We start from the raw sequence: 15046 nt of genomic DNA on the forward strand, positions 1-15046 counted from the left end.
TTCAAATTCCACCATACACCAAGCTCCTTGAAAGGAGCCAGCAAACTCTATAGCAACTCAGGGGACCTATGTCTGCAGGGTTTCCTGGGATCCTTTGCAGGAGTAGAGTAACAGATGAGGGTTTGTCATAGGGGGGCCGGAGGCAATTGGTCCAGAGCAGTGGTGTATAGATGTCTGGTCTTTTCTAAAGAACAATTTGCTTGGCCCAGATCTTGACCATCATAACCCTGTTGGTTAGCGAGTCTTTGCTATCCTTTCAGTGAAGAAAGCTTCTGTGATGAGGACAGACCTCTGAAGTGCAGAGAACTGAGGGAAGCAGCCTGACTGTCATTAGACTGCCCCAACCACGTCTATGAATCTTGTATTTTCTGAGCAGCTATTCCAACCCCAACCCTAAGAGGATTCCATCTTAGTGTAGTAAGTGATACAAGAAACTGATAGCTGAGTAAACGGTGTCAGAGACATGAACTCGGGCTCCAGAGGCATTGGCCCCTCTCCAGTAGACACCCAACATCCATGAAACCTCATCAACACGCACAGGGACTCAGAGATACCCCAACACTTACATGTTAACCAGTCGGGAAAAAGCATGATGAAACCTTGTAGGAGCAACACCATGGCCCTTGGTCAGCAGGGTCATGGGAACAGTTCCCACCAAGACTGTTCGATTACTTCTAGAAGCTTGCTTCTGCCAGCCTGCACAAGACGGGCTGGTGCGGGGCAGGGGAGAAGCAGGGAATCCCTTGGCAGTAGGGAAGTTAAGTGCTTTCTCCAGTGTGATTTAGTTAACTGGGGACATCCTAGTAGCTGGATAAGCATCTGTTCTTTAAAAGCCTGTATCCTACTCAGAAAAGTTTGCCATTGATGGGAGCTAAATAGTATTATTAGAAAGGACGTTTGATCTCGAGGGCTGGCTTGTTTGGTCTAGTTCTAAGAAAAAAGATTACATGTCTTAAAATATATTAGCTATATTTCAGCAAACCAGAGTCTCTAAGAGAGTATGATAGATGTATATGGTGCCCCTCTGCAGGAGGTTTAACTATTCATGACAGAACCATCATTTCTATAAGTTCCTCCCCAAACACTTTAGGCTGTGAGCTTGGTTGGTGGAGAGCAGCCCCAGTTGGCCGTCCCAGGGTACAGCGGCAGAAAAGAGGGCACAGTTCTGCTCCCAGATGTTGTAAGTGAGATGCAGGAGACACAGAGTTCAAGTACCCAGGTCTGGCAAACTTCGGGCATGCTTTTGGTTGACCAGCTCAGGGAAGCATGAGGAGGGGAAGGCTGCTGCTTCATTCCTTGTGAGCCTGCCTGGAGGATGGGTGATGCAAGCTTGCTGGAGCCAGGGGCAAAGCAGAAAGTCCCTGTGTTAATTCCAGTCCCCACCAGCCTTGCCAACGTGCTGGGCTGTGCCTGGAGGCCCCCCCATCTCCTGTTGAGGTCCCCACCCTGCTGCTTTCCTGCTCCCTTTGTATCTCTTCCAACACAGCACAGCAGAGCTCAAGTCGGATGGGTTAACACAGCTTCCTCTTCTGTTTCCCAGAGATCTCACCTTTTTTTGCACGATTGCCCCCAAGGCCACCTGTTCTGGTGTGTTCTTTACATGTTGCAAGGTGGGTGTCTCCTTTTCAGATGCGCTCTGTGCTACTTCTGTTTCAGAGGCTGCGATTTGCCTTAACATGAGTGTATCTCAGTCAGTAAGGCAGCCAGCTTTACTGCCCTTTATTTAGATGATCCATTAGGACCTTCATGGCTGCTGAATCCCAGGGCCCCCCTACCCAGCCCTCCCAGGCATCTTCCTCCTCGAGCACCTGGGGAGGCACTGGAAAGAGAGAGCTGGAGTTGAGCCCCCACCCTGCCACGGAGTCAAGTCCCACCCGCTCTTGAGTCTCTGTTTTTCCATCTGTAAAACAGGAGTGATGATGTTTGGTTTGCCTCCCACACAGGGGCATGAAAAGTCAAGGAGAACGATGTCAAAGTACTTCATAAACTGTCCAGCGCTGAACAAACGCAGGGAAGATAATCGTGAGGATGATGAAACTGATGGCCAAGGTGAAGACGATGACATCATGATGACAATTGTGCTTTGCTCGTGAAGTTATTTGATGTTTTGACTGACGGATTAGACACAGTTTCCCTGAATGGAGCTGCCTATCACTTTCCCTCTAGAGTTTGTCCCAGATAACTTGGGGTAAGACACTCAGCCCTCTACAGTGAATTCTTCTGTAAAATGGGACTAATAAAAACCACTAGGCAGTGCTGCTGGGAGAATTGAAATAAACGAGTCCACAGAGTTAAACGTGCCCAGGAGAGTGCCTGGTCTTTTTGGGGAGCTTCATTAGCACTATTGACTTTGAACTTAGACAAACGTTAGAGGGAGTTCTGAGGCTCCCCAGCCTGGATGGGTAGCAGAAGGAGCACAGACTTTATTTTGTTCGTTAAGTAGCATGTGACTTTAACCTCTCTGAGCCTTACTTCCTTAAGTTCTGTAAAATGGGGACCACCATGCTCGCCTGGGAAGATGCTGTGTGCATGAAAGGGGACTATCTGTGGAGAGAGCTTATCACAGTGCCTGACACTGGCAAGTGTTTGGTAATTAACAGCTCTCTCACCCTTGTGCTTGACAGTCCAGTCGCTTAGAAGGAAGAGCAAATCCTCCTCTGGTCACAACTGTGGTGATTCTTTCTTCCCTCGGTCCTGGGTACCGTCCTGCTCCGGGGCTGCAGCCTACCGCGCACTTCCCTGGTCGGGCCCCGTGGTGTGAGCACCGTGGCAAGAACAGTCGCAAGATGAGGGCTCCCAGGGTGCCAGGGCTCCTGCTGCCGCGCTGCTGGTCCCCTCTCTGAAGCCCACGCTCCAGTGAGAGGCAGGAGACGGGGGCAGGAGAAAGGGTCCATCCTCAGTTTGCTACCCGGGGCCTCGCCAGCAGGCAACACTGGCCATGTAGGATGGGGCCAGCCAGCAGGAGGCGGTCTCACCTAGTAGCTGTGGGTAGGAAGAGGCTCAGGGGGCTGGCTCGGAGGGGATCTCACCCTCCAGAGGCAGGGGTGGGCAATGCCAAGAGCTGGCAGATGGCGGGCCAGAGGGAAAGCTTTGGTCTCCTGCCACTCCCACTCTGTATACTAAAGTCACCAGGGAGTGTCCACTGTTCTCAACACGCCAGGCTCGCTCTGGCCTCTGTCATTTGCTTATGTCTGCCATTCTTCATCTACCTGACAAAGCAGACACTGTTAGATGACCCAGTTCACAAAGCACTTCCACTCTTGTAATTCTCTTGGGCTTTTCTAGGCACGGTTGATGACCTGTGCTCTGGGCTTCCATCACTATGTGCTCAGAGTGCTGACAAATGTCTTAAAGGCAAGAGTTTTCGAATCTCTCTCCTCTATTAGAGGTGAGTGCTGGAGGGCAGGGACTAGGTCTGATTCATCTAATGGTCCCAGTTCCTAGCACGGTGCCTGGCCCACAGCAGACACTCACACGAAAGTAGTTTCCTGACCTTGCTTGAGTCAGTGGGAGTCATATTCTGCACAGAGGTGGCCCCTGGCACCACGGAGCCAGAGCGGGCAGCCAGGGTGGGTGCCCGGTGGTCAGCGGCAGTGGCGGTCAGCAGCGTGGAGGGCCACCAGGCACCCATGTCAGATCTCTTCCTCTTCGCTGGCCTTGCTCCAACGGTGACAGCAGTTGGCGGTGATGCCCAGGAGGAAGTTGGTGGCCACGGATGCGATGGAGACCACGAAACCCACAAAGGCTATGAAGAGGTAATCGTCCAGGGTCAGGGTCAGGTGGCAGGCCTTGAAGCTCTCCTCAGTGAGGGAGAAGAGGGGGGCACCCTCGACTTCCGGGGGACCTCGGCACTCAGCCAGCTGAGAATCTGCAACATACAACCCGGGGAGGGTGAGGTGCCTGGAGGGGAGAGCAGGACGGGAGAGCCCCCACCCCTCCCAGGAGAAGTTGGGTTTTTATTGAGTTTCCTCCATGTACCAAATGTTTTACCCAGCTTCTTTAGTGCCCTCAACAACCCTCAAGGCAAGTATTTTATTTCTACTTTCATAGATGTGGCGATCGCCGCTACGAGAGGTTAGTAACTTGCCCCAAGTCCAATTGTCACTGCTAACGGTAGACCCGGGGCTTCTGTGGGACATCATCTTCATCTTGCGCAATAGCCTCCGAGCTGGTTTGTAGGATTCTGCCTTTAAACCACCGGGACACAGCTCGCTGAGCGATCCTTTCAAACCTGACATCCCACCGCATCACTCTCGGCTGGAAACCCTCCCCTGGCATCTCCTCCTTCCCACTCGGACCTTCCTCATCCCGTCCGCTCTCTTGTTTACTCTGCCCCATCTGCACTTCACCTTACTTACTCTTGGCCATTCTCCCATCACCCTGAGTGTGGCCCTTTCAGGGTGGGGAGGAGGAGCCTTTGTATGTGTCCCCTTGTGAGGATACTTCTCCCCTGGATCTCTGCACAGCTTGATCCCTTACTTCTTCTGGGACTTCGCTCAGATATCACCTTATCAGGGAGGTCTCCCTTTGTGATCCTTTATAAAATAGCAACCCCCATTCCACCTTCCTCTAGGTGTTCTCTGTCTTACCTACTGTGCTTAAGTTTTCCCCACTGTATTTACCACTGTCTCACAGTTTATTGTCCGTCTCCTTCCCTCCAGTGGTACTGGTAAGCAGCATCAGAACAGGGTCCTGCCCATGTAGGTGCTCAATGCATCTTGGTTAAATGAATATATGAATGAATGACTCTGTCCAACTCCGAAGGATTGGGTCTTTCTCCTACCCCATGTGGCTTTTCCAGATACACAGAGGGTCGGGTTAAGCGTATGGGGCTCTGCAGCTGGTGGCCTGGGTTCAAATCCCCCTCTATCCCTCCCTAGCTGTGTGATTGCACCTAAGTCACTTACCCTCTCTGTGCCTTGGTTTCTTCATCTGTAAAACGAGGATAATAAAACTAACTCTGTCTTAGGGTTTCAGTGAGGGTCCAGTGAGCCATCGTGTATAACGGTGTTTTCTTGGTTTATAGTAAGGACTGTGTAGGTGTGTGGGTTTTTACTATCATCCTAGGTTGGGCTCCCTGGACGGAGCAGTGGGGTCATATTCCGCACACAGACTTCTGCAGGAAGAGGCTTCACCATCAGTGGGATTACTGCTCTTTCCAGCATTGATGGTCCCACCACATCCTTCCAGGGTCACTTGTACAAATACATGCTGGCTGTCTGCGGTTTCGTCTTACTGTGCCTGGGAGGGGAGGCAGGCCGGTAGCATTCTGCCCTGCAGCGCCAGCCACTGGCTTCCGAGCAGCCAGCCATCCCTTCACTCAGGGGAGAAAGGTTAACCAAGCTTTCACCTTGGGCAAGTCTAGTTTTCTTTTATGGCTCTTATGAAGAAAGGAAATATGTAAGAAGGGGATAATTTAACCAATTATCTACGAGAGTCAGTGTGAAGGAGATTTAAAAATTATGTGGTGCCTACATGCTGTTTATTCACTCTGGAGTTTTTGAGGGCAAAGAAGAAAATAATGGATTTGGATTGACCCTCGTGAGAAATGGGTGAGCATTATTCCCCTTAGAAGTGGGGAGTCAGGCTCAGAGGAAGGGTGCACCCTGCCCCAGATCCCAAGTGGAAGGGTCTCTGTAGGCTATTTGCACAGAATTCCAGACCCTGCCCAGGACAAGGTCACACTTGGCGTCGGCCATCACGGGGCTCTCCTCTTGGAACTGGAAGATGCCAAACCCCAAAGTCTACTGTGCACATGAGTGGGGTGATGGGGAGGCACTGCGAGGCGGGGACGTGGGGACCCCGAGGGCAATTGGCAGAGTCCACAGGAGTGCAGGATGGGAGCCTGGGGCTGACAAAGCCCTCTGGTCAAGTCAAGGGACCAGTCTTGAAGTTGACTTATATCCCACAGGTGCCCTTATGGCCCTCTTTGTTGGGATTTGTCTAAAAATTAGGGATAGTAATGGGAATCTCATGAAGAAAAAGGACGAAGCAGGAAAAGACAAAGTGAAGAAGGTCCCCTTGTCCTACCTACACTGGCAAGTTCTTTGCCCCCAACAGGAAATATCTCAGAGAGTGTGACGTGGCACAAAGTGCGTTCTGCGGAGGAACAGGGATGCTGCATTGCCAGTGGTGGCCAGAGGCCAGTCCCATTCCCTTGCTGGGGCTCGGGTCCCTCACCTGTAGTGCCCTGAGGCTGTGCTGATGGGACCTTGGACCCCACTCCCGCTTGCTGGGAGTGTGTAGGGCAGCAGGGACCTCAGAGATGATGGAGGAGCCCCCGCGTGCCCCTTCTGTCCTCAGTGCACAGGAGAGAGGGGCGGAGGTGTGGCCGGCAGAGGTGAAGCTGGTGGGAAGATCGCTCCAGGCAGCCCCCTCTTCATGCCCCCTACCATCGTCCCATCTCAGTCCCCAGCTATTTTGGTCCCAGAGAACTTCCTCCCACAGCTCTGTGGGAACAATGGAATCGTGACCCACAGCCCCCTCCCCCCCCCAAACTATTTTGATCCTGGGCTCCCCACTCAGTCCTCCTCTCCCTCCCACTTCATTCAGCATCACTTCTCTGTATCACACTCTGAGCCCGGGCTCTGGGACAGCCCCTAGGGAGTGTCCCCAGCTACGACTGCCGAGGCTTAGTGAGGCCACACAGTAGGGCTGCTGACTGGCGGCCACAGCTGAATGCTGCCTGCCTGCCTGCGGGCCAGGCTCAGACACCACCGGGAGAGGCCAGGGCCTTTCGAACCTGTATGATTCTGGCCCCTTCAGTCCCCAGTTATTAAATTGCCACATCCCGGTTTCTCTTCTCAGATCTATACCCCACACCCAAACCTTGCAGAACTCCGAGGCTCTTTTGCTGACTCAGAACCTAAGCCCTGACACTTCTTGTTCGCCTGGGAACTGACCCTTCAGGACACCAGAGCCAGGGTTCACATTCTGCCTCCAAGCCTTAACAGCTGTGGGATGCTGGGCAAGTTACTGACCCTCTCTGTGCCCCGGTTTCCTCCTCCCTGTGTGTATGCGTGTTTGTGCGTCTCATTAGGGTTCCTGTGAGGATGAGATAAGCTAAAACATGTAATGTTTAGGATCAGGCCTGGCAGACAGTAAGTACTATAATAAATAGGGTTAGTCTTTTTTATTTCTCCCAGCACTCAGCACTTAAAAAGAGTCTGCTGGAATAGAACAGAGCTTAGAGGTCAAATAGACTTGGAAGGCAAACAGCTCTGCCACTTTCTAAATGAGTGACTCTGGCCAAGTCTTTTCATCTTTCTCGATCTCAGGTGCTTCACCTGTAAGATGGGGACGGTAAAAGTGGGGTCTAACGAGGTAGCGCCGGCCAAGCTCCGCAGCCATGGTGGGCACTCAGCGAACACTGTTGTTAATTAGCTGTTCTGACTGTTTGCTCTCCGTCTGCCTCATGAGGTCATAAGGACCACACGGGCAAGGGTGGCGCCTGTTTCATTAATGCCTGGTCCCTGGCGGCACCTGACACGCACAGCAGGTTCTCAGCAAAGCCCTACACAGTGCGAGACCCTTGCACAAAGAAGGGAGCCCGGTTCAGGGTACTCAGGGTCTCTAAGCCCCTCCCTTTCCTGCGGAGCGTTTGCTGTCAGTGGGGCGGGGCCCCCCTCCCTTACCCGCCGTGCAGCGCTGGATCCGATTCCGAAGCCACTTCAGCAGGGGCTCCATGGTGCAGCCGCACACCCAGGGGTTGCCTCCGATCTGCAGGGTCACCAGCCCCGGCAGGCCCTCGAGGGCCTCGAGGCTGAGGAAGGCCAGGCCCCCGTAGCTGAGGTCCAGGTCCCGGAGCTGTGCCAGGCCCTGGAAGGCCCGCGGGTGCACCCTTCGCAGCCACGGGTTGTGGCTCAGGTCGATGTGCACGAGGCCGTGGGCGGCCTGGAACATGTCGGCTGGCACGTGGCTGAGGTTGTTGTAGCTCAGGTCCAGGTGCGCCAGGCGCTGGGCGTGGAGGAAGAGGCCCCGGGGCAGCTCCACCAGGGAGTTGTTGCGCAGATCCAGCACCCGGAGCTCCGCGTAGCAGGTGAGGTAGCCTGGCGGCACGGCCGCGATGCGGTTGTGGGCCAGGCTGAGGTTGCGCGTGTCCCTAGGCAGGTCTGGGGGCACCGAGAAGAGCCGCTGGCTGCTGCAGTCCACCACCTGCTCATGGCACGTGCAGAGGACGGGGCAGCTGGTGCTGGCCCCTGAGTGCATCGCCCCTGCTGCCAAGAGGAGGGAGACCAGGAGCATGGCTGGGCAGGGGGGCCCAGGCCAGGGCAGCCGGGACCAGGCATCACCCATCTTAGGCTGCTGGCAACGACGGTGCTGAAGGGAGCCCATCGGGGCTGGGGCTGCGTCTATGGAATCAAGAGCCAGTGGCTCAGAAAGGCAGCTCCATTGGGGGCCAGAACCCTGGGAGGTGGGGCTTTGGAGCACGTGGTCTCATGGCTCAAGCCTTTCCCAGGAGCCTCTGAGTACCAGAGGGCTCCCTCGGTGAGATCCACAGGGAGTCCTCTTTGGAGCCTCAGGGGTGAGACACCCAGTAGATGTCCCCCAGGGTCTGAAAAGTTAATCAAAACTTGAGAAAGGAAGGAGACGAGGATGTGGCTGGACCAACTGCCAGCAGGTTGTGGAAGGGTCCCTGCAGGCCTTTTGTGTCCCTCTCACCCATGACTGCTGGGTGCTCCTCTCTGGACTGTGTCTGAGAGGTGGGAGGGGCAGTGGAAGGCAAGAAAAGTGTCTTGTAAAGGTCCTGGCATGTCTGAAAAACCCTAAGCCCTGTCCCAAGCCTGGGACTGGTTAGGAGGCCAGGGCTGCATCCGAGTCTCCCACACTCAAGGTCTCAGAGGCCATCTCTTCTGGTGGCCCAGAGGGCTCAATCCCAGGAGGGTCCTGGGGGTGGGTGTTTGGGAAGGGAGCCGGGGGCGTTCTCCATGGGCATCTGAAAGCCTCAGTCCTCAGCCTCCATGGCTACTGAAGTTCCCAGGGAGGGAGGGACCCCAAGGGAGCCCCACTGTCGGCCACTGAGGCTGGAAAGAGCCATGCATCCCGGAGGTGCTGGACAGGTGGGGTGGGGCGGTGGGCAGCGAGGAGAGCTCAGGCGACTTCTCCGAGCCAGCACCTCTCCTGCAGCCGGGCTCTGTGCTCAGCAGGCAGAAGCAGAATTCCCTCTGTCGACAAGGAAGGGGCTCAGGCAGAGAAACCCAGTGCCCCTTCTCCCGGCTGTCCTCTCTCCTAGGCTCCTTACCGCAACCACAAAGTTCTCCACAGACCCCGTCCTCACACTGTTTTCTCCCACAAAGCTTCCACCCCGCCCTGCAGCCGTCCTGCCTTGCTCCTGGGGGTCTGTCCTGGGCCCGGGGCATTTTCTTCTCCTGGCCCCGCCCCCATCAGCACCAAACACCCACCTTTGAATAACTCTCTAAGAAAAATGCATACACACCAGCCGTTTGCATACCTGCTTTCCACACTCTTAGCACTCCCATCTCTCTTACATACACACACACGTTCGTGTTGTTCTTCTCCTGTGACTCCCCCATATTCTGCCCTGCCCTGCACTCACGCCTCCCCAGTTTTCTCTCCCACTCCCTTCTGCACACACACTCCTGCAGAGCCCCCTCCCCAGATGCCCTCACCTCCCCCCAAGGGCACACCCCTAATCCCAGCATCCTTTCCCACAAATGCTCCGCTCTCCCCTCTGCCCCCGGCTTGAGCCCACACCCACACTTGGTCAGGCAGAGAGGCTGAGTGTGATGACACACCCAGCGTCTCAGCTCGCTGTCCAGCTCGCATCCTCCTTGGCCCCTCGCTTCTCTCGTGCCCACTTGCTGTCCTCACTTGTTCTCCCCTCACCCCCCGGCCAGCACTGCTTCTTTCACTGCATCCAGCCTTGATCCCGCTTGCTGGGAGACCACCCCGAGTCCCCTTCACCAGACTCATTTTTCTAAGCCCCAAGGTCTCCCCCTGCACCCCCAGAGGCCCTCAGGAGCCCACTTACTCTGTTCCAAGGACACAGCCATCCATCTGCAGCAGACACGGGTCTCCTTGTCCTGGAATCCCCGCTTGCTGCTTCAGGAGAACAGATTGCCTCCCAGGCTCGTCCCCTCCCCCGGCCTCTCCTCCTCCATGGCTCCTGGATCCCGGGGCAGCATCCTCTGTGGTTTTCCGTCCTCTGGTCCCCGTTGCTGTTCCCCTTCTTTTACTCAAAAGCGGAATCAGAGAGAGGATGCTTAGAAGAAAGTTCACAGAATCCGAATGCTTCTTCCTGAAACTCAGCTGGTGCTGAGGCTGCTGGAGTATGTGGCTTCTGCCAGGTCCTCCCCTCCCTCCCCCTCTCCCCCTCCTCTCTCCCTTTTTTTCCTCGAGGGCCAGGTACTGACGTTTCACTGTCTCTTAGCAACTGCCTCCACATCTCTGAGCAACAGGAGAGCTGGCTATGGACCCCACCAAGATGAAGCCAACGAAGCAGTCACAGGATCCACAGCCACCCGCAGGGTCCTAGTGATGGGGCAAAGGGGAAGAAGGGGCGGAGGAAGGGTAAACAGGGTGAGACAGGGACGGGGGCAGAGAAGCAGGCAGGGAGAGACTGGAGTAGGGGCAAAGGCATGCACCTGGAATCCGAGATGGAGGAAGGGGAGTTTAAGGGCATCAGACCCAGAAGGAAAAGTAGAGAGGGCTTGGAATGGAGAAGGGAACTTAGTGGAGAGTGGAGGGGAAAATGGGGGGAAAGCAATGGAGATATGAATAAAGACAGAATGAGAAAAGAGAAGTACATGAGACAAGTTTGGTCACTTGATGGGATGTATCTATTAAATCCACCTAGAGCATCAGTTTCCCTGGGTCTGAATGTATTTTGGTCACTAGGTAGCAGGTGACTGGACTTGTCAGGGACAATTATAGGAGGTGAGATCTTTTCTGTGTTTCTTAATTGTCCCTAAGTCTTGACCCCAAGAGCTCTGAGAATCGTTTGGATCCCAAGAGCCAATTGTCAGTTCCAGGCAGGGTACCTGGGGCTGGAGGAGGCTCAGAGCTGTCTCTGGGGGAGTGAAAGTTGCCAGAAAACCTTGTGATTCTGTCCTCTTTCTCTAGGTCCAGGGAACTCTGCTGTCCTGTTTCCCTCTCTCCAAGCTTCCTGATCTCCCCCACCCCCGAGTGACTTCAGATGAGGGTGAAGTCTTTGCAACACCTCTTTTCTTGGTGACCCATGGAACTAGTCTCTAGCTGCCCTGCATTTTAAAAACCAGCTTGACTACTTGGCTTGGTCAAAGAGCTATGTCATTTCTTCTTTTAATAATTAGTGATTGAGCACTCACGGTTCCCCAGGCACCTGGTTACCTGGTGGGCACACAGCCACCAGTAAGATGGATGTAGACCCCGCCCTTGTAAGGGCTAACTCATAAATAAAGACAGAGCTGATGTCAGCCCGGTGTGCTCACTCAGCTGATCAGGAGCGCCTTTCATTTAAGTAATATTTTAGATCTTTGGGGGGAAACAGACGAAGTAATAGAAAGCAAGTGTTGAGTTGTACAGATTCCAGGCATTTACAAAGTTCTCCAAATCACTGTCTTCTCTAACACGATTCCTTTTCCTGTAGGGCCATAGAAGGTCTGCTACCCTGTCCACTGCCCTCTTGCATATTAAGCTCATTTTGAATCTTTCATGTTCTGTGGTGTCTAGTGTAGGGTAGCCACGTCATTGATATTCCCATATTGAGTTGGCTGACGTCAATACGAGTTCTGTCGCCCTCCCTCCCTAAAGGAGGGAACGGTCGTTCAACTCATGTATGAGCTTAGAAATAAAATCTTAATGCATAAAACACAGAGACACATTGAAACAAGTGACCCACTATAAACAAGTAAAGCAAAAGCATCATAAAACCTTATTAACATTAACTGAAAAACGGTAGAAAATATAATTATCTCATTGGAGGCTAAGAAAGGTAATCAGCACATTTCAGTATTTAATGTTGACTAAAGGCACATGAAAAAAATAAAAAAGAGTAGAGGTTTTCTTCCTTTATAGAATATGTTTACGTTTATAATTATAATGTAATTAAAGGAAAATATTTGTGACAATTTCCTTAAAAAAAATAGGATCTAGGCAGGAATGCCTTGTCACCATTTGAAACTACAGTTTTCTGACCTGGAAAATAGGAATAATAAGAATGACAGCTAAGTCATAGGTTATTTTTACATTATATGAGTTGTTATTAAGAGAGTTCAGAGTAGGCTACAGCAAGCACTACACATATGTTTGTTTAATGAATGAATAAAATAAGTACAAAAAAATAAATGACAGAGTATAAAACTGCTGAAATAGTTATGCAGCAAGGGAAACAAATGGCACAAAAAATGGGAAATGAAGAAATGGAAATACCGCATTTGCCGATGATTTGAATGTATTCTGTGTAAAGAGAACTCACAAAACCTTTGGCAAGCCCCGAGAAACATCGCTGCACATAATGCCTTGTGTAAGAATGAAGTTAAATGAGGGCAGATAAGAAAAAATGAGGGCAGATAGCTTTCAAATGACTTTTTACCCATAAGTATTCTCTAAGTTAAGTATTAAACCGTTGGTTCTCAGACAGGTGTCTGATGGTACACCATGTGCCGTAAGAAAAATGTTTGTTCTCAAGTTAAGTTTGAGAAACATTAAGTTAAACAAAATGCAAGATTTCTCAGAGGCTTTAATGTTCATGGTGACTCACCAAGGGGAAGGGCTGGGGAAGGTGAAGGATTTATAATATCTGGCATTGCCCTTACGCTGCGGGGCTGGCTTCTCCCCTTAGCAAAATGCCTGTCTCCTACATAGCAGCCTTGCAGCCAGAGTGATTCAGTTTTTAACCCCAGCAAAGTGCAGCCTTTTGGGGTCTCTTGCAAGTACTGAAACCATGATTGTTCGATCATGAATGTCAAGAATTTACTCTACCACGAAAACACACAGAAATTAATCCAAGAGTTGTGGATACAAATGAATCGAACAACCATTTTCATGACTGTTTACGATTTTTTGACACATATGGTAAATTTGTTGTAATAATGATAGAAAACCTTCAAATGCATGAGGACTAATTTAATCTACCTCATAAGAAATTTGTTCACGGAAAATTATCAAACAGTAGAATGAAGCTAATCTCTTCAGTTGCTAAGAAAGCTTAACAGTAAGATGGCTCTGCTTTCTACATTATAATAATTTAATGAAACTTTTAGCAGAATCTAAATCCCCCAGTGTGTGCACCTCATATAATCCGCCCCCCTTGAGTTTCAGCAGAATCTGTGACTATGATGAGATATTACTCCCATGATTATCCCAATAATCAGTTGAGTCTGTGTCAATCAAAAGGGAAATTATCCAGGTTGGCGTTACCTAATTGGGGGACCCCTTAAAAGGGCCTAGGCCCTTCCTGAACAGGTATTTGAGGGGTATTCTCCACTGATAGCTCTGAAAATGGGGGAGGAGGCACACGGAGAAGACCTTAGAGTCCCCCAGTCGCTAAGATGTACCCTGGCCGACAGTCAGTAAGAAAACAGGAATCTCAGTCCTCTGACTGCAAGGACCTGAATTCTGCTGATGAATTTAGAAGATGACCTGGAGCTCCAGGTGACAACACAGATGTTCACCATCTTGATTTCAGCCTCATAGGATATCCTGAGTAGAGAGCCCAGCTACTCTGTGTTAGGACTTCTGACCCACAGAGCTATGAGCTAATACATGAGCATCATTTTAAGTCACTAAATTGGTGGTAATTTGTTATGCAGCGTAGAAGACTAATACAAAGGTCATGTGGAAAAAGGCTGGTTTCACTGGCAGTTAAATGCATGAAAATAGGAACCATTTTGTGATAATATATTTGAATAGTGGCAATAAATACATCTCCAATATTCTGTGAGCTGAGTATAGGGTGAGCCAGATATGCGTACACTTCCTGCAGGCGCTGGGCGTTGGCTCAGACCTACTTAGGAAATTACTGTTCTCTTTGACCTGGCAATTAGCAAGAAATTACTTCATACAAAAGTATTCATAGCAGGAGTCTTTATGATAATGAAAAATGGAAATAACATGAATGCTCAGCAACAGAGGGTGCTAAGCAAACACCATATTAATATAAAAGAAATTCCATGGAGAACATTATTAATTGTAGTAACCTGATGGGTAACACTGCTGCCTGGAAAGCATGTAGAATCATGTTAACCGAACACAACAGAGCAACAGTGAACTCACAGTCACTCCACCACTCATTAGTGTTGTGTCCTTACGCTAGTTACATATCCTCACAGCTCTTCGTTTCCTCATCTCTAAAATGGGTGTGAGGCGGGGAGGGTAGAGCTCAGCGGTAGAGCGCGTGCTTAGCAGGCACAAGGTCCTGGGTTCAGTCCCCAGTACCTCCTCTAAAAATAAATAAATAAACCTAATTACGCACCCCCCCCACCAAAAAAAGGTTAAAAAAATTCTTTAAAAAATGGGTGTGATTTTAGTTTCTGCCTGAAGATTTGAAAGAGGCAAGGCCTGTAGAACCTGGTATAGTTCCTGGTCCTTTCTAAAAGCTCAGTTAATTAGTTATTACCACTATTCTTCATATCATATAAAAGTGGATTGAATGTCTTCTGTTCCTACTCTTTAAAATCTCTTGATGTAACCCGGGAGGCAATATTACGTGGTGGGAGGCTATGGAGCATAGTGGTTACAGCAAGGGCTATGGAGTAATAATAATAATAATAAACCACACTCAGGGTTATTGTAAGAATTAAATGACCTGGGCAAAATGGTACATAATACCTGGGACACAGTCAGCTCTCAAGAAACCTTAACTATTTTTACTAGTATTACTTTGGGAGGGGGTTGGTGGAGGTGAGCATGGAACCATGTCTCAGATCACAGCATTTGCTCTCAGACAATAACCCCAGCGCATCCTTTTTACTTGTGACCAGCTCACAGTTTCTTTCTGCTTCTTGGTTCCTGGATCCCTGGTCCAGTTCTTGAGCTTTTTTTTTTTTTTTTTTTTTTAATTAAAGTACAGTCAGTTACAGTTTGTCGATTTCTGGTGTACAGCACA

At 50.9% G+C, this 15046-nt stretch overlaps 1 protein-coding gene across 1 annotated transcript; it reads right to left on the minus strand.

The window, feature by feature from the left end:
• Positions 1-2137: 2137 nt before the first annotated feature.
• Positions 2138-10275, minus strand: LRRC55 (leucine rich repeat containing 55). The gene is made up of 3 exons (XM_010952411.3): positions 9992-10275; positions 7635-9164; positions 2138-3868 (listed from the first exon to the last, which is right to left on the minus strand). The coding sequence occupies exons 2-3, from the start codon at positions 8332-8334 to the stop codon at positions 3633-3635; spliced, it is 936 nt and encodes a 311-aa protein (XP_010950713.1). The 5' UTR covers positions 8335-9164; positions 9992-10275; the 3' UTR covers positions 2138-3632.
• Between the last annotated feature and the right edge of the window lie 4771 nt (positions 10276-15046).

The sequence above is a fragment of the Camelus bactrianus genome, chromosome 10 (assembly GCF_048773025.1).
Source record: "Camelus bactrianus isolate YW-2024 breed Bactrian camel chromosome 10, ASM4877302v1, whole genome shotgun sequence".
Classification (NCBI taxonomy): domain Eukaryota; kingdom Metazoa; phylum Chordata; class Mammalia; order Artiodactyla; family Camelidae; genus Camelus; species Camelus bactrianus.

Bases quoted from the DNA above. Each gene is read 5' to 3' on its own strand.
- LRRC55 (XM_010952411.3), bottom strand. From the start codon at position 8,334: ATGGGCTCCCTTCAGCACCGTCGTTGCCAGCAGCCTAAGATGGGTGAT. The intron at 3,869-7,634 runs GTAAGGGAGGGG...TGTATGTTGCAG, and splicing joins GATCCAGCGCTGCACGGCGG to ATTCTCAGCTGGCTGAGTGC.